We start from the raw sequence: 19,287 nt of genomic DNA on the forward strand, positions 1-19,287 counted from the left end.
GTGTCACCAACCAACAAAGGCAATGCAACTGTTGTCCTTCTTTACCAGGATTACATTGAGAAAATGGGCAAATAGACAGGGTCTGCTGCTAGAAGACAGTGCATATAGGAAGGTTAACACTGTTTCTACGAAGAGAGTGGCTTTCCACATGAAGTTCCACAGAGACTTTGTGGAATTCCGAAGGGTCACAAAGATGGGGGTACCTTTACATCTCATTGTTAGCAACTTTGGTGCCCTCACATACTCACTCCGTAAATACCTAAAGGGTATACCTCATCCTTACATTGGAAAAGTTCATATGATATTCACATCTTCGTGGATTTTGTTGTGTGCTTTGTGGGCTTCAGTATTGTCTCCCTTCTGACCAGAATGCCTTTACAAGAATCCTGAAAACATATTGGCTGGAAATTTGACACAGAGATAACCAATCTTTTAGACATGTCTTGTTGACATGCTTTCTTTGAGACACTGGTTACCGTAAGCAGTTAGGAGTAGCCATGGGGTGTCCACTTTCACCAGTTGTCACTAACTTGTATTTGGAACTTTTTGATGAGGAAGCCCTGGAATCAGCCCAGTGGATATCTATCTGTTTTTCTGGTATGTAGACTACATGTTAGTCATGTGGTCACGTGAAGAGATAAGCAAACAAATTCCTCGTATGTCTCTGGTTCAGAACATCAGTTTTACCATGGAAGTCACAATGGATTGGGTGCTCTGCTTTCTGGATGTTCTGGTAAAAGAAGAGCAAATGACACATTGGGCCACAAAATGTAGTGGAAGAAAATGCACACCAACTTATACCTACAAGCAGGTAGCTGTCACCACCCAGCTCCGAGGAATGGGGTGCTCAAAACTTTGGTACATAGTGCTCGCACCCTCACTGACAATGAAAGTCTCAACCAAGAACTTGAACATCTGAGGACGGTGTTTCGGAAAAATGGCTACAAGCAGTAACAAATTTAGAGACGCCTAAATTGTGCATCCACTGTACGGCTAGTGGAAATAGAAGAGGAACTTCAGGACGATGCTGCCATTGTGTTTATTACATGTTGTGGTGCATTATGCAGAAAGATTGGATGAATTCTCCAGAGACTCTGAGGGCATGAGATTTCCCAGATATTCTGTAGCCAAAGTTTGGAAATAAATAATTTTGTTGAGTGGAAGTGAAATCTCGTAGTAATTTTGAATATAAATGAACAGGTTTTATTAGTAGAATTTTGTTATCCAGAATAATCATTCAGAATATAATGTAAGAAGATTTATTAAGATACAAGTCCTGTTTTGTGTATTTTATTATTTGCATGAGTTATTCTGTCTGGTGTAATGCCATTCCAAGAGAGTTGAAGGCATACTTGGAGTTTTGATGGGCAAAGTAGTCAAAGGCGGCAAAGAGTCTTCTGCGCTAGCCATGCTGTCAAGGAATTCCAGTGACCAGAAGTTTATATCAATAATGTAAATATGCATGTATTGAAAAGGTGCTTATTATTCGTTACCCAGAAGGTCTCCTGTGACAAGATACTTATCATCTAATATGTGTTGCATTTAAAGGCACAATAAAAGCCTTAAAAGATTGATGTTGCTATTTCCTTGTTTTTAGTAAAAATTAAGTTATCCTACAGATAAAAAGAATATTTAACCAGTTGATGGTTCACAGGCTACTCTGAGCTGAAGATCACAATGAGGTAACTTAAAATATAAATGAACCCTCACCCTGCCTAGGTGAAGACAGTCTTTCAGCTAAAACATGGGCATTGCTTGGTAGTGTCGAAGATGACCTTGGACTATGGAAATAAGAGGTCTATCATTTAACGTGAAAATGTGGCAAGACACACAAAGGTCAAATGATCCCTGCTGTTGAAGTTTGTTGTTGAGAACACCAATGGCACATCAGATTGCCGCAGGTTAACAAGTTGACAATCACGGAATATTGCCTATCAGAATTACATGGAATGGGTGACAACCATACTAATGTTGTTCTGACACAGAAATCTAGCTTGTGGGACTGTGTCTTTAAAGAATCTATTGAAATTCGAGTTACAGAACCACTGATAAATCAACATTGTGGTTACATCCTTAGTAAAGCCTGGAAACTCACAATTAATCTGATTAAGAAGAGAAGAGAAGAGAAGAGAGACATCCCATGATGAACTGACTTCAGGGCAGCTGGAGGAAGAGCAGAGGTGCTGCAAGCATGCATACCTGGGTACAAATGGAGGGTAGAGCAGTTTGTTGGCAGGCGGAGTTGGGGGAGGAGATGGGCAGTAGACAGAGCAGCATATCAGAGGAATGGGGAAAAGAATAAAAGTGGTGCACTGACCCCAAGCAGACATTTCATCAGTGCACATGATGGCAATGTGGGTACTTGCCGAAATATTGTGCCCAATGGACACTGAAATTCGACCATTCACCCATGAACTATTTTGTCACAGAGTGAAACCCTATATGCTTGACAACTACTCCTGTTAGTTTGAAACACTCTAGCATGTACTGTGAAACTCTACAGCCAAGACGCCACTTTATTGTTACTTTTACTGAAGACTTTCGGGATGCACTTTCTTCTCTGTGGAAGGAGTTCTGTCAGCAAAGTGGCTTCCTAGAAGTCTGTTGCTTCAGACATTTTGGGGAGTAGCAGTATGTTAATGCATACATCCTTTCTTTGCAAACTCCTCAGCTAAATTTATCTAATAGCAGCATGTAGTCTTTATTATTTCTTGTTTTTCAGTACAAGATGTAAGCCTTCACAACTACCATTATAAAGAGGTGAAAAACAGTTTATTCCATAATTTCATTTGCCTTCTGTTGAGATGGTAGTAAGATATGAGTTTATCATTCCAGTATACACCTGTCTTGTTGAGTTTGAGGTCTAGAATGGCATCAAGTTTTATCGTCTTTATCATCCCTGATTTTTAAAAAACTTTTTCTTTTGTATCTGTCGTCTTGTGAAGACTTGAAAAATGTGGAATATGTCTTGTGTTCCTCCACTTCAGAGGCTACAAATGTTTCTTCCTCATAAATGTAGTGTCAAACCGTTCTTTAGCTTTTTGTTGACTACACTCTGTTTATGGAGTCCTCTATGTTTAGGAGTGAACATTCCCACAGTCTTGGTGTTAGTGTCTTTCACAAAATCAAAAACAACTGGTGAACTCTAATATCTGTCTGTGAAAATGGTACGTACCTTGTCGAGGTAGTCAGACAGAAGCATACGAAAAAGGACATTAACAGAATTATCTTCCTGCCCTTTGTCTGTCTAAACTTCAGTGTGTGAAATGTATTCTTCCTTTGAATCACTTGAGATAAACTGTTTGAGACCATTTTGTCAGGTTTGTTTTTTACATAGATATGGAAAATAACTCTTCTCATGAACCCACACCCACTCATCACTGGTAAGGTTTTCATCAGGTTTCTATGCTAGAAACTGTGAAAGTAAATCATGCAGAAAAGGTCTGATTTTATGCATGTCATCGTGTCCAGGTTTGTTTGTTGGAATGTATGAAACATTTTCAGTTACATGCAGGCAAGAGAGAACAGTGGAGAATCCATTTGTGGTCAGAACTTAACCTTAAAATGGTGCAGGTACAAAGTCATTTGTAGACCAATAGTAATGCAGTCTGTTTTTCTGTACTAGTCACATATGGATTGTAATGCAAAGAACAAATATATTTCATGAAGTTTTACCCCAGTCCACATGTGCCACATGCTTGTGGGTTTCATGTAATGTGGTCTTCTCACTTTATCTATAATGGGTTTCACATACTTGCTAGTTTCTGCCTTGATGTGCTTCATCATTGATTCAGGGAAAAAAGTTGAAAAGTATTGAAAGGACTGCTGCCATCATCCCCTTTTGCCATAAATCAATTTTCTTCTTAGAGTTCAAGCAATGATAGTTGCTCATCTAATGTGGTCCATCTTAGTCTATCTTAATTCTGCATCTGAAGATTCTGTAACACTATAACGTCTTCTCTTGCATGATTCTCTAAAGACAGCACTACATTGGAAATACTACTTTGATTATTAAGAAGTATATTGTGCATTGTTGGGGTTGGAATTTCATCTGAAAACTCAGTAGAAGTATTACTTACATAGCAGATTTCTCAAGCAAAATAATGTAGAACAGTGTCACATTAATACTGAAATAATATTGTTCTTGTACAGAATCAAAATCACTGTATTCGTTTTCAAAAAAGTCCCTTTCATATCCAGAGTCTTCAAATGGTTCATTCAAAACCTTATGGATCTCAGTGTTAGTCAAAAACTTTGACATATTTATCAGAAAATGCACTGCTAGCACAATGAGAAAACCATGGAAACTATGGTAGTATACATCAGTGCAGTGGTTGTGAACAATTGAGGGTTGTCTCTTGAGAATACAGAAATAGCTTCTGAAACATCCACACTATGGCAACGCAGTGCAGAGACCAGTTCACAGTGTCCCAAATGGATAGAAGCCATAACCACAATGAGCACAGTGAGAGTGGAGGAAGACAAATGGAAATCGTGCATGGAATACTCACATTGTGGCTGCCACTAGAGTTGTGCTTGGTTGTAGGACTTAAAAGAAATAATAAAAAAGCCACTGATAATATGTACGATAATTGTTAAATGTGCTTGTTCCATATCATAACAAGAGGTCAGAATTATGATTCATTCAAATAACTAACTATTTAATGCTATAATTGTATTATTTCAGTAAATATTTACTTTAAAGCTGAAATGGTATGTACAACATGTCCATTGTTGTGAAATATGTTACATTATATTTAATACCATGAACTAAGTGGGCCTATAAAAAAAAGTGTAGTATATGTCACTAATATGGTACTACCAAGTGATAATGACTACTTTTCACAGTCAGTCACAAACTATGTGACATATACCACAACACTGTCCAGCCCTCAACATGCAGCTGGCCTGTACTCCATACCCCACTTATTTCTATGCCAGACAGGGTATACTGAACTATCAGTATATGTGATAAGTAGTATTGGAGTCCATATGTTCAACGTTAATCATTATTTACATTATATACATTACTTTTTTTTATTAGAGAAGCAGCCATCATTGAGATGCACTTCTATGCTTGTTTTGATAGCTTCACTTGATTCCACAGCTTTAACTATATTTTAAAATATTTTGCCACAATGTATGTGGGGTGTACATCATTTTAGCTTTGAAGTAAGTACTTAATGATATAGTGGGAGGCATATTCAGAAACTAAGTGTACTGTGACCATAACAGGTTGTGGTTTTTTGTTTGTTGAGGGTTGCCAACACTGAGTGGTGGAGGGGATCCACTGACCAGAGCAAGCATTGCAGGATCATAGTAGTATGCAAACTCATATTGTAGTTTCCAGTTGCATGAAAGATGTTGGTAAGAAATCCCGCCAAGTGTGAACTGTGTGCTGCGATCTGCTTTGTACTTGCAGAACAGATAACCCCTACCAAAATTTTTTCATGAATCAAAACAGTTCAAGTTGAAGGTGTTACTAACAGAATGAATGTGTTTAAGTGGTTAGGAGTTCAGTGGAAGCAGAATAAATACTCCTGATGTTTGCAGGAGTGGGAGATCTTCAATTCTGACTTATGAGTTGGGGGGAGGAGGGGGGGGGGGGGGGGCATCGAGAAAACTGTCCATGAAGATCCCTGATTGAAAATGGTTGAAATTTCTGTGCTGTTTCCACATCTCTCCAGAACTCTCGTATATGAGACACTCACAGAAATGCTGGGATACCGGAAACTGTGCACAAAATGGATTCCAAAACAGTTGACAAAGCAGCACAAGAAAAATAGGGTCACTGGTGCCCCTGAGTTTCTTGAGTGACTTTGATTGGAAGGTGAGGCTTTACTGAGCTCTATTGTTACTGGAGGTGAAACATGGTAGTTCATTACATGCCTGAGGCAGAAAGATATTTGTTATAGTGGCATCACACCAATTCCACATCTGCCAAAAAATTCAGAACCACGATTTCTGGGAAAAATCATGGCCTCAGTGTTTCGGGCCTAAAAAGGCATAATTTTGGTCAAATTTTCATCAATGCATAATGATATTATAAGATCATGTCCGTTATAATTATCCAGGCTGTTATGCCGTAGTCAGTTGATGAATTCTGTGTCAATTCCCAACGTTTCGTCCCCGTCTGCGGAGGACATCTTCAAGGGGAAGACACCCACTGGCTCGCTACTGACTGCTGCTAAATTCTGTGTCCGCGTGCTCCCGCGCCGAGGCGTGACGTCACATGTTTTGAAAACGTCAGTGCAATTGGCCGCTGTCTGCTGCCGCCGGTCGCTGTTGCCATCACCCAGTGGTGGACAGGTGGTACACATCTTCTTCAACACCGGCATCCATATACCGTTTAATTACATGACCTCCTTTTGATTGTAATTATTAGGGTGTTTGGCGATTTCGATTGCCTCCCTGTAGAGCCTTTCGTAATATCCGCTTGTGGCTGCTAGTACATGCGTCTCCTCAAAACGAATATGGTGGTTACGTGGTTGGGAAGCATGCTCCGCAACAGCTGATCATTCCATTTCTCCTCTTCCACAATTGCCCTTGTGCTCTTCCGAACGCTCTGAAACAGTTCTTTTAGTGGTATCCACATAAACATCTCCACAGCTGCATGGGATCCTATACACTCCAGCTTTTTCCAATGGTTTGCGAGCGTCCGTGGCATGCTTAAGGTATTCCTGTATCTTCCTGGTGGGCTTGTAAATTATGGTAATATTCCGATTCGTCAAGATCCTCCCTATTCTTTCTGTTACATTTTTAACAAACCACAGGAAAACCTTAGATTTCGCAGTAGCCTTTACGTCACTATGGTTTCTGCGTGGCTGTCTCAACGCACGTTTTATTTCGGCGGACGAATATCCGTTCTTCATTAGTGCATTGTGGAGATGTTACATCTCAGCGTCGAGCAACTCGGGTGCACAAATATTTCTAGCTCTGTCCGCTAACGTCTTGATAACACCCCGCTTCTGTTGTGAGTGGTGGTTCGAATCCCAGTGCAAATAACGGTCCGTGTGCCTGGGTTTGTGGTATACTGAGTGGCCCAAACTACCATTTTCATTTGTAAAAACAAGCACATCGAGGAAATGTAATTTCCTGTTTACCTCCTCCTCCATTATAAACTGAATTCTGGAGTTTATACTATTCAGATGTTCGTGGAACTGGCTTAGTTCTTACCTGACGTGTCTCCACAGCACAAACATGTCATCCACATATCAGAACCATACATTTGGTTTTTTGCTAGCTGTACCTAAGGCCTGTTCTTCGAATTTCTCCATAAAGAAGTTTGCAATTATGGGACTTAGGGGGCTTCCCATAACCACGCCATCCATTTGTTCATAAAACTGTTCATTCCACTTGAAATATGTGGTCACCAAACAATAATTAAACTGTTCTGAAATATCGGCAGGAAAAATTCGATCCAGCTGTTCCAATACATCATTAAGTGGAACCATGGTAAACAGCGATACCACATCGAAGCTGACCAATATGTCCTCCGGCTGGCCCACTATGCCATCCAATCTGCTGATGCATGTGCCATGGCTCACCACATGCATGAATGTGATAGGGATTATGTGTAACAATAGTCAACAATTCTATTAAAATGTTCTCTATTTTACAAATACACTTTTTCCAAAATAAAGAATCTAGTGTACTTACTTTCTGAACATATCTCGTATGATTATAGTATTATTACATTTGCCTTTTCTCTCAGTGAAAATTTTATGGTATATTATGTCGAGGTCTGCCAGATAATGACATAAATAGTCAGAACTAGGTGCAGTATAATAAAGTTTTGTAGCAGCTTTGTAGTGGTAAATATAAAAATACCTTTAAAAAAATTGATGAGTGAATCTATATCAGAAAGCACTGCAACTTCTACACCTAATGCTTCATCTCACATGTCCTTCTGCTCTGTGTGACTCATGGTTAAGACCTGCACATTCATGGTGCCTTGGTGGCTAAGGGTTGTGTGAGGACAGGTGTTGCTGTGCAACAAGACATTCAGCAGCCGTATTAGATACAAGGCTGAGACATAAATAATTATGTCATATGCTAACTGTTTTGCAGCTACTGTGTATCATTCTATGTGGACATAACAACTAAACATGTCTACCCATAATATAGCTACTGCAAAACACTCCTTTCTCTTGAGTATTCTATTTAGTTAAGGCTTGTAGGAAACCAATTGTAGAGTTTCCAAAAACAGTTGGAAAATGGTGACAAATTAAAACATTGAATCACTCTGTATTATGTTCCTGGATGTAACGTTAGAGCATTTTTCATGTGAGGCTAAAATTTGAGTGTTACTCCTGGTCTGATTCAGAGTTTTAGTTTGCTGTTACTCCATGTATTTCACTCTATCATGAAAAATGTGTTGTGGGTTATCAGTTTTTCTGTTAGTGCAGAAGGTGAGCCGCAATGATTATTTCAGGAAAATAAATTGGGTTTATAGTCATATGTGGTTCACACTTACCACACACTATTTTACGAAATTCCCCAGTGGCTCATATGACAGATGGGAGGTGCGCAGGGCACTCCCCCCCCCCCCCCCGCCCCCCCTCCTCCTCTTACGGGGCCATCTGCATTGCCACCCGCCATTCAGCCCACATGCTATTCATTCGTTTCTTTCATCAGTCGACTCGACTTAATTGAGTTATTGAGTAGTTGTACTTTCCTATATAGCATGTGTGTCCACGTCATCGTATTTTATACATTTCTCTCTGGCACATAGATAACTAACACATACCTACGAGAAAAGTCAGCCATTCTAGTGATCTCGATACATTATTCCGTGCGGCATTTGTTCGAGAAAAGTCACGAATATTCTACTGTTTTGTTGTACAGAGAACCTTCAAGGTCGACAATGGATGAGGATCAACTTAATGGCTTAGTTCTGTTGAACATTCACACTGACATTGATTGTCCTATTGATGATGTAAGTAACCAATTGGCCAAGAAGAATAGGCACATAGAATTCATCATTTAAGGAAGAGAACCACAATTGTAACTTTTTTATGTCATAGGATGGCATTGTCTTGTATATGTGCATAATCAGTGTAAATAAAACTTAGTTAAACTTTGCATGTGACTTGATTATTTTTTATTACGGTAAAAGTAAATGTATCTTTAATGCCCCCCTCTTTGAGGTTTTTCTGTAACTGCCACTGCCTGAGGATCATTCTTGAGCCTCAGTTTTTATGAATCCAATAATTAATTAAGTTTTCAAGTAGATTTAAAATGTGTGGCATATGATGACTTGAAACTGGACCGCTTCCACACCAACACCACATCTTTTAATCTCAGTGCAGCACAGTTATAATGAGTTATTGCAATACACAATAAAAAAGAGCAGTCTTTTTATTGCCTTTGCCCAAGAAGTACATTTCTATTGCCAGACAGTCATAATGTTCATGGAAAGGCCAGGTGGGGGATTGCAGAGATTGTGTTCAGATTTAATGTGTATGCTTCATATTGCAACCGTCAGCAAAAGTGATTGCCCTGAAATAATCAAGGGCACCTGCTTATGAAAAATACTTTCTATATACATTGCTATGTAGCCAGTGTAGATATTACTCATTTATAATAAAATTGCTGTAGATTACGCATTGCATCATATGAAACACTCAGAAATTTAAGTATTATACTTAATCACTGCTTTAATTGAACGATGTTGCAGGCACTGAAATACTGGCGCTTCCGTGTGTACCTACTACCCTTGAATCATCAAGCAACAAAAAAGATTTTAGATGGAGCAGAAAACTGTGATATTTATGCAACATTGTCCACTGAAGAACAAGGTCATTTTGTCGAAGGGTTTCTTCGTTTTATTGAAACATGGGTCAATAAGGTTAAAAGGCCAAATACTCATAAAAAACCTAGAGTAAGTACTTTCAAATTAGAGCTTAAATTTGAAAGAATATTGTCTGTGAAAGGCATGTGTCAAAGTCAGATTCCTCTGGAACATAGTTTTAACAAGCCATAACTATTCTCTGTGTGTTCACCTTTAAATGAACATGTCTCTTTCTTGTCTTGACAATATTAGTTGTATTTCTGATATTAGTGCCAATTTAAAAAACGAAAACATTGGCACTGCATGATAACATACATAACATTTGTGTAGAATGCAAGGTAAGAATATTATGTTTCCCATTTTAATGGAGCAGTGATCGTAGATAATTATAACATTTCAGTATCGAGTGCATTAATCATTCTGCTTGGTTTATACGAACATTCATGTAATTTGCATGCTTTTCATTTGTGCATGCTAGTGCATGGTATTTTATATTTTAATTTATTTTGGTCTTGTGTTGTTCTGGATGACCATGCTTGTAAATTGTACTGAAAGATAAAACAATTTTTTAGTTTAGTGATCATATGCTTTTCTGCCCAAAATAGGTCTGACATCTTTAAAATATCTTGATCCTTTGCAATTTTTTTTTCCTCAAGTGAAGCATGCTAGTCCAGTCTGTTATATGTTGACTGTATCAGTGCTAATTGTATTGTTTTGTTTCTTGTTTTAAACAATGTATTTAGTTAATTTTTTCCGTGTTGCTTTTCCTTGTTGCATGTGTTACAGAGCCCTGTTTCTGCGGGGAACAAGGCTCATCATAGGTTGATTCTTCGCCGACATAGTGCCAGTACGATTTTTCTCTCCCACAATAACACTTCAAGTAGTAATTTGGTTACTGCATCTGGTTTACAATCAACTAATTTGCAGGTACAAAGTAGTTAAACTTCTTGTAGAATCTAATCCCTGTCACAAACGTAAGTTTAAATAAAATTACTAGTTACACATATTTAGTGTTGGGTTTATACTGAAGACTGGTTGTTTTATTAATTTTATTATTACTGTATCACAGTCTTGTGGCAACAGTTGTGAGCATGTTTTGATATTAAATGCCAATAGCACATAAATGTAGAACTACTAAAAAGTCTTGAATGTAGTTGTTCAGTGGCAGTTTTACCTCAGAAGTGCTGGGAATAAAACAGAAAAAAATGCATGCAGTGTGGTTGCTAAAAGTTGCCTGGGTGTAATATTAGTAGGAAGGAAGTTGATTATTGTATTTGGAAGTAACAACAAACATTGTGCATGTTGCTGTGTCAGTTTTGTTTTTTTTTGTTTTTTCGGTTATTTATGTTTATTTAGAGCATAAAAATGAAATAGAGATCATTAACCAGTCACAATAATTTACTAACACTGTACTACATATTTTTATGTTTTAACTGCCAACTTCATGTAGTTCTGATCTTCAGCATATGCATTAGTGTTGATCTGATGGGTGTCCTTGTGATTACAGCAAGTTATGCTGTTGTTCATTGCTAGATGTGCCCAAATCAGCAAAAATTACATTTTGTAACTTGATAATTACATATGTATATTGTATGACGTGTGTGTGTGTGTGTGTGTGTGTGTGTGTGTGTGTGTTTGTTTGTAAAATGTCATTGAAAGTCAGATGTCACTGATTATAACTTAATACTTCACACTGTGAGGTCATTAAATTACTGTACGTAACATGTTTTTCCTCCTGGGACACAATCTGAGGCATCAGAGGATCATCATTTTAATATTGGAGGCAAGTGTAGGGGGGTAAAAGTCGTAGAGGGAGACCAAGAGTTGAATATATTAAGCAGGTTCGGAAGGATGTAGGCTTCAGTAGTTATTTGGATATGAGGAGGATTGCACAAGACAGAGTAGCATGGAGAGGTGCATCAAACCACTCTTCAGACTGAAGACTACAACAACAACAACAACAACAACAGCATTGGGTAATCTTGTTCATTACATTATTATTTCTAAGTTACAATTCCTTTGCCAGTCAATTAATTTCAAAGAATATTATTAAATATCTTTCATTAAATCAGGTACACATGATCATGTGGTATTTTAAATGAAAGAAGATGCATTTCGATGCAGAAAAAAGCTAATGCACAATTTACATTGATAATTTCATAGCTTAGTGTTAAAGTGCCAGATTAAGAATCCAGAAGTCCTGGATTCAGTACCTGGTCAGTCCAAGAATTTTCCTGTCACTTATTACTTCTTTCATTTCAGCCAAAGTTTGTTAATGTGAAATGGGCTGAATTGCACACTGTTTCTCGGAATCCACATTAAACTGTAGTAGGTCCCCCTATAACTGGCTAGGTAAGTCAGTTCAGAGGTCGGGAGAAAGTGACAGCGTACTAGTTCAGAGGTCGGGAGAAAGTGACAGCATACTACTTCAGAGGTCGGGAGAAAGTGACAGCATACTACTTCTAATATTACCATGCCTAATAAAGTAGTGTGGTGCTCATATCTACCTTTACTTATTTTTTATGTTTCACATATGCTGTCTCGGTTGTGAATGTTTGAAAGATATTTCACATATCATGGTATTATAGTTTAGTAACAAAAAGGTAGGCCTATTGAATTTGAGTAGTCAAAGTTCAGACAGCTTCAAGTATAATTGAGATTAGGTTCATGTTTGCTGAAAATTTCCCATTCACAATAAGACACAGAGTTCTACTTTTCTGCACTGCATAAATTGTGTTGCACAATTGACTAGTCATTGGGTGATGGTTAATAGACAACAGTGGAGCACAGTGCTTTACCTGCAAGACAGGAAAGTGCAGCACACCAAGATTAAATCTGATCTCCGTTTTAATAGCCAATCTCCAAGCCATCATGGGCATTATTATGCAGTTCTTATGTTGTGAGCTGTGCTTTCATCCTATCAATAAGATCATTTCATACTCGAGAAATTTTAAGTAAATTATATTTGAAATGAATCAAGATTGCTAATCAGGTATGGTTTTAATAATATTTTGGGTTTAAAGTGCTTTTAAATTTCTTATGTGGACTGTGTATTGCCTAATGGGACAACACTGAAAGGACAATGAAGAAACAGTGTTACGAAGATTTTTAATTTATTTTACATTACCTGTTCTTCTTATCTCTTTGCAATTAGAACTATCATTTGAACTATTTATTCAATATAGTTATTTGACAAATCTTTCTCATTTCAAAGAAGCCATGATTAAACTTACTTGAACATCTGATGGGGGCTGTGCAGTACATAAACAGAACTTCTACACAAGGTCATGAGCTCAGCCACTTTGATGATGGACTGATGACCTTAGCAGTTAAGTCCCATAAGATTTCACACTTTGATAATGTCAGTGTATTGCCCCTCTGTAAATAGCAACATGTTCCTCCAATTGTAAACGTGGCATGCTGTATCACGTGTGAACACTGTCAATGGCAGTCGACTCACAAATGTGGATTACTCATTAGAAAGCATATAATAATCAGCTTCTCACAAACTGATACAAACTTCACCAGAGCAAACTGCATTATCTGGAAAAAAGAACAAATGGGTGTTGTATTTTTATATTATTTCACCACCCAAAGTATTAGAAAACCCTGCAATCTCATACATCCCCATTACTATTTTATTTCAACTTCTCATATACTCACACACACATTTCCAAAAAATTACAGGATCATTTTTAGTTACATTTACACAACAGTTATTTGCATTGATTTTTCAACATCCATTTGTTTGTTGTAGATTCTGTTATACTCAGTTGGTTGTAGGGAAGCACACAATAACCAATTAGCTTGCCTTTTTATTTTTATTTTTTAAGAGGATATTTTTGAAAAAAGTGCTAAAACTTTACTTGCTTCAAACTGACATGATTGTCACATCATAACAAATAGTTGTGAGAGGAATACAAATAGTGGAGGAAGTAGAGGTAACAACACACTATATTGTTGAGGTGTTGAGCAGCTATTGTACACCCTGTAGTCAAGCAGGACAACATGGCCATGTTCTTGTGTGTCCTCTGTGTTAGCTCTGAAGGAGGACATTATACGAATGTATAAGAACATTTTCAGTTTTGTTTGTATGCTTGTCAACCACTCATTGCATAATCTGTGTGGTGTGTTGTTACCTTTATTCCTTCTGTTATTTATATAAGTCACCATATCTTCATTTTTTTGTGTTACTATTGTGTGGAAAGTTGTGACTATTCAGGACTAAAGGTAACAACTGTGTGAATGGTAGAGGTGTTGAATCACAGACAGGCTTATAAACAAGACTGAAACTTTTTGCTAGCTCCAAGAGTTCTGGAATCTGTACATAAAATTGGAATAGAGATCAATATAAACATCATTTCTGCCCTTTTTATTGCTCACGAAAGCCACACATTGCATGTTGTACTACCATACAGCGAGACTATCAGAGGTGGTGGTCCAGACTACTGTTCTCGCTGGTACCTCTAATAACCAGTAGCACATCTTCTTGCATTGATGCGTGCCTGTATTTGTGGTGGCGTTCTATCCACAAGTTCATTAAGGCACTGTTGGTCCAGATTGTCCCACTCCTCAATGGCGATTCAGCATAGATTCCTCTGAGTGGTTGGTGGGTCATGTCGTCCGTAAACAGCCCTTTTTCAATCTATCCCAGGCATGTTCGATAGATTTCGTGTCTGGCAAACATGCGGGCCCCTCTAGTTAACTGATGTTTTTATCCTGAAGGAAGTCATTCACAAGATGTGCATGACGGGGGCATGAATTGTCATCCATGAAGATGAATGCCTCGCCAATATGCTGCCGATATGGTTGCACTATCGGTCGGAGGATGGCATTCATGTATCGTACAGCCATTACGGCACCTTCCATGATCACTAGCGGCATACATCAGCCCCACATAATGCCACCCCAAAACAGCAGGTAATCTCCACCTCACTGCACTCATTTGACACTGTGTCTAGGGCATCCGTTCAGCTTGACTGAGTTGCCTCCAAACATGTCTCCAACGATTGTCTGGTTGAAGACATATGCGACACTCATCGTTGAAGAGAACGTGATGCCGGTCAAAAGCGGTGCATTCGGCATGTTGTTGGGCCCATCTGTACTGTGCTGCATGGTGTCGTGTGGTTGGAAAGATGGACCTCACCATGGACATCGGGAGTGAAGCTGTGCATCATGCAGCTCATTGTGCACAGTTTGAACTGTAACACCACGTGCTGTGGCTGCACAAAAAGCTTTATTCAACATGGTGGCGTTGCTGTCAGGGTTCCTCTGAGCCATAATCTGTAGGTAGTGGTCATCCATTGCAGTAGTAGCCCTTTGGCGCCCTGAGCAAGACATGTCATCAACAATTCCTCTCTCTCTGTATCTCCTCCATGTCCGAACAACGACGCTTTGGTTCACTCCGTGATGCCTGGACACTTCCCTTGTCACAAAGTAACAATGCGGATGCAATAGAACCACAGTACTGACTATCTAGGCATGGTTGAACTACAGACAACACAAGCTGTGTACCTCCTTCCTAGTGGAATGAATGGAACTGATCCGCTGTTTGGCCCCCTCCATCTAATAGGTACTGCCCATGCATGATTGCTTACATCTTTGGGGCAGTCTAGTGACATCTATGAACAGTCAAAAGGACTGTGTCTGTGATACAATATCCACAGTCAACCTCCATCTTCAGGAGTTCTGGGAACCGGGGTGATGCAAAACATTTTTTGGTGTGTGTATTACTGAAGGGTCATGTGGCTGGCTACTACTCACAATTTAGTTTCTCTGTTTGATACATGGGTTTTGCAGTGCATAGGGCTCATGATCCAAGTTGCCACATTGTAAGGGGAGAATGGAGAAAGCTGAATTCTTTTTGCTACACATTCTACTTCTTTTCAAGAATAATATGGAAATTGTTACCACTGTTGTGATGGTCCTTGTAACAGAACACACAGTTCTGCATTAGTTCTTTGATTCAGCATTTTAAACTTTTATAACCATATGCTTTCCTTCCCAGTTTCATTCATTAATCAGTACAGTTGCCAGAAATTAATGTGGCACCTGTCAGTCTCTTCTTGCTTTTACAGCCAAAACATTACTTGCATGTGCTTACAGTCTGTTGTTATGGAGCAACTTATCCATCCCCACAATATGAACCTAACACACATCTGCTCTACCACTTTATGTGACATTGTCACACAAGACCAAACAATGGAAACTACATGAATTGAATAGTAGCAGTATGGAAAGGATAGATTGCCACTCATCACATAAAGGGGGTGTGGAGTCTAGACAGAGAGAGTAAAAGAGAATTTAGAAATATTCAGCTGTAGGAAAAAGTCTTTTATCAGATGTAGAAAACTCCTACACATTCACACAAGCCACACCCTTCTCATGTAGTCATACATGTAATTTTCCAGCTTCACTCCCTGTACCTACATTGTACACAATTTACTCTCATCTGACATGTTCTTTGTCTCCTGAACATTCTAATGCTTCTTTCTCTTGTGTTATTCGTCTTTCTTTCTTGCTTTCTTTTTATCTTTCTTTCTTGCTTTCTTTTTATCTTTCTTTCTTGCTTTCTTTTTATCTTTCTTTCTGTTATTTCGTACTTCTGGTTCAGTTTACATTCTAAATTCATGGCACAAATGACTGCCATTAATGTACTGAAATTTGTCAGTTTAGGTAGTGATATGCACAGGCATACCCAAGTCACATTTAATACCATTTTGTCTTGCTATTACACTGCTCATCTTCATCAGCAAAGATTGTTTCATGGTTATCGGTCCAGGTTTTATCTGTATTATCTCCGTTCAACTACTCTGTTCTTTTCTCATTGCTGTGGTCTGCTTATTGCCCCATTTTTGACACAAATTGTGAATTTTCTGTGAGACAGTCAGTTAGTTATTACTGTTCAGTTCTAAACTTGACCAAACTTACAATTTTTCTCACTGGTGATTGTAAACCATCTGAGTTTCTAGCATATGTATTTCCTCTTTGTACACACCTCCTCCCCCCCCCCCTTTTTTTACTAGTTTTACTGTCACACGATATTTGCTTGTATCCATTTACATTTAGACATATGTTTCAATGGTTACAATTGATATGTTGATAATAATAACACATTTGCTGATATTCCAGTAGGCTTTTAATTTTACTGTGCTAATATTAGAAGTTTATCCCTTTACTTGTAAGACTTAGATTTTGATGGAAGATAGTATTTGAAATTTTGATGGACGATAGTAATTGAATTTTTGCACAAATACTCAGATGTTTTGAAATTTTGTTACTTTGATTTGTTTGTAACAACAATGTAATTGTAACTACATTTATTCTGCAACTTTGTCTTTCAGAAGAACTTAATTTAAAGAAGACCCTGTGAAAACATTGGAAATCACTGGGTTAGTTTGGATACTGCTTTGACCGGACTGGATGCAGCTGATGTTTAGCTGTGCAAGTAGCTTTTCATTAAGAGAATTAAAATGCAGACATCACCCCCTCATATGTATGACTGCCTAGGCTTAACAACACCATGTCCCACAGAGTGTTTCACCCAAAACTTGTAGCAATGCTCAACCTGTGACACTGTATTTGGGCTAGTGTGAGGAGCATTCTAATTGATGTGATTGGTGACACTCTCAATTATAAACTGTGTTCAATGCAAACTCTTCACTGCATGCCAGCTGTAATAGTACAGCCATCTATGTTAACCTCTTTCCTTAAAGACCCTAAATTACAGGTGCCATCATTCAACCCTGCATTTGGTGCTTAATACTAGTTGCCCAGTGGTTATGAGCCAGGGAATTATTTGCCAGCTATGAAATTCTTCTGTTATAATGGCTACTTAATGATAAGACATTTTTATCTTCGTAACACTCTCCTTTTTTGTTGAAAAAGAAAAAAACAGTCCAAACCAAGAGAAACATCTCTCTTGTGTGTACGAAAAGAGCTCCCTGTGCCTACAGCAGAACAATCAGTATGTGTACTGAAAGAAGATACTCTTGCACCAAACAAATATTTTAATGCAGATGTGTACAAGATTCAAACTTTCACTGTATTCCATGCAGATAAGTCTTCCTGCTATAATACGCTATGTGATAATGAATGGAAATGGCCGTTCTGTTTGAGGTATTTAAAATACCTAAGAAATACTACAATATCATGAAAATCCTAATTGCTACTTATCATATAGTGGAGATGCCGAGTTGCAGGTAGGCACAACAAAAACACTATCACACGGTAAGCTTTTGGGCAATAAATCCTTTGTCAAAAATAGCAGTTACTGGCAGCTGAAGCCAGAGACTGTGGTCATGTGTGTATCAGCTGTGTTTGCACTCTCATATGTATGTGTGTGTGTGTGTGTGTGTGTGTGTGTGTGTGTGTGTGTGTGTGTGTGTGTGCGCGCGTGTGTGTCTGTTTGTGTTTAGTCTATTTTTGACAAAGGCCTTGTTGGCCAAAAGCTTATAGTGTGATAATCTTTTTGTTGTGCCTATCTGCGACTCAGCATCTCCGCTATATAGTGAGTAGCAAATATCCTTTTCATAATATTGTTACATTCCAGCCTGGATTTTCCATTGTTCAAGAAATATTATGCATTTGCGGTAGGCATTCATGGACAAATATAATCCACATGCTGTGTCAGTAACTGAACATGGCTAAAAACAGGATGAAATAATGTATGTCTTTTCCCTAATAAGTAGTTACTGTAGCCAGCACCAGAAAGGGGATGGGGTGGTTCTTTATGTTAACATATTAAAAAAAAAGTTATTTCTTGAACAGTATTTGCAGAATAGGCTCACTTTAATTTACTGGCACTGTGATTCATTACGAAACACAAATTGGTGGGGGTCTGTTGTCACTAAATGGAGAGTTGTATCATTTCTTCAACAGATTCAATAAGGTGATTGGCAAAGTTGGATCCAAGAACCTCAAAACACTGGGTGATTTAAATACCAATGAAAATTCTTGTAATATTAGTAATTTAAAATTATCAGATCTGTTGAATTCATGCAGTCTTGTAAATGTGGTAACTTCAGACATCAGAATAGCAGATTTAACCTCCAGTAGGATAGGCAATGCAATAATTACCAAATATGATGGAGATAGTATTATGTTCAGTAACACGGAATTCTGCTTCTTTGATGATTATTGCCAGCAAATTGATTACTTAAATGTGGGTCAGCCAGGAATATAAATAAATAAATAAATAAATCATCATCAGGAATGAAGCCTAACCCTACAAACATAATCACATTCGAAAATATACTAGCTAGAGAGAATTGGGACGGTGTCTACCAGTTAGAAGGGTCAGATAATAAATGGAATGAATTCTATTCAGTTCTGTTAAGGCATTTGGTTCTTATTATCCAATTAAATCAAAATCAGTCACCAGTCAGTGGGAAAAAAGAGTTGAGTTCAGACTATCAGCTAAACTAGTCAAGATCAGACAGAATATCCATGACCTCTGTATAAACAGATCTGCTCAACAACCCAGTACACTGCTA

General features: G+C 38.2%; 1 protein-coding gene across 1 annotated transcript in view; it reads left to right on the plus strand.

Annotated features, from left to right (window-relative positions):
- LOC126452593 (GATOR complex protein Iml1) overlaps window positions 1-19,287 on the plus strand; it is a 572,541-nt gene that overhangs the window by 291,483 nt on the left and 261,771 nt on the right. The window contains exons 19-20 of the mRNA XM_050091115.1: window positions 9,680-9,883; window positions 10,580-10,720. Coding sequence (XP_049947072.1) covers window positions 9,680-9,883; window positions 10,580-10,720 — 345 coding nt within the window. The remainder of the gene's footprint in view (window positions 1-9,679; window positions 9,884-10,579; window positions 10,721-19,287) is intronic.

Source organism: Schistocerca serialis, chromosome 1 (genome assembly GCF_023864345.2).
Source record: "Schistocerca serialis cubense isolate TAMUIC-IGC-003099 chromosome 1, iqSchSeri2.2, whole genome shotgun sequence".
Lineage (NCBI taxonomy): Eukaryota > Metazoa > Arthropoda > Insecta > Orthoptera > Acrididae > Schistocerca > Schistocerca serialis.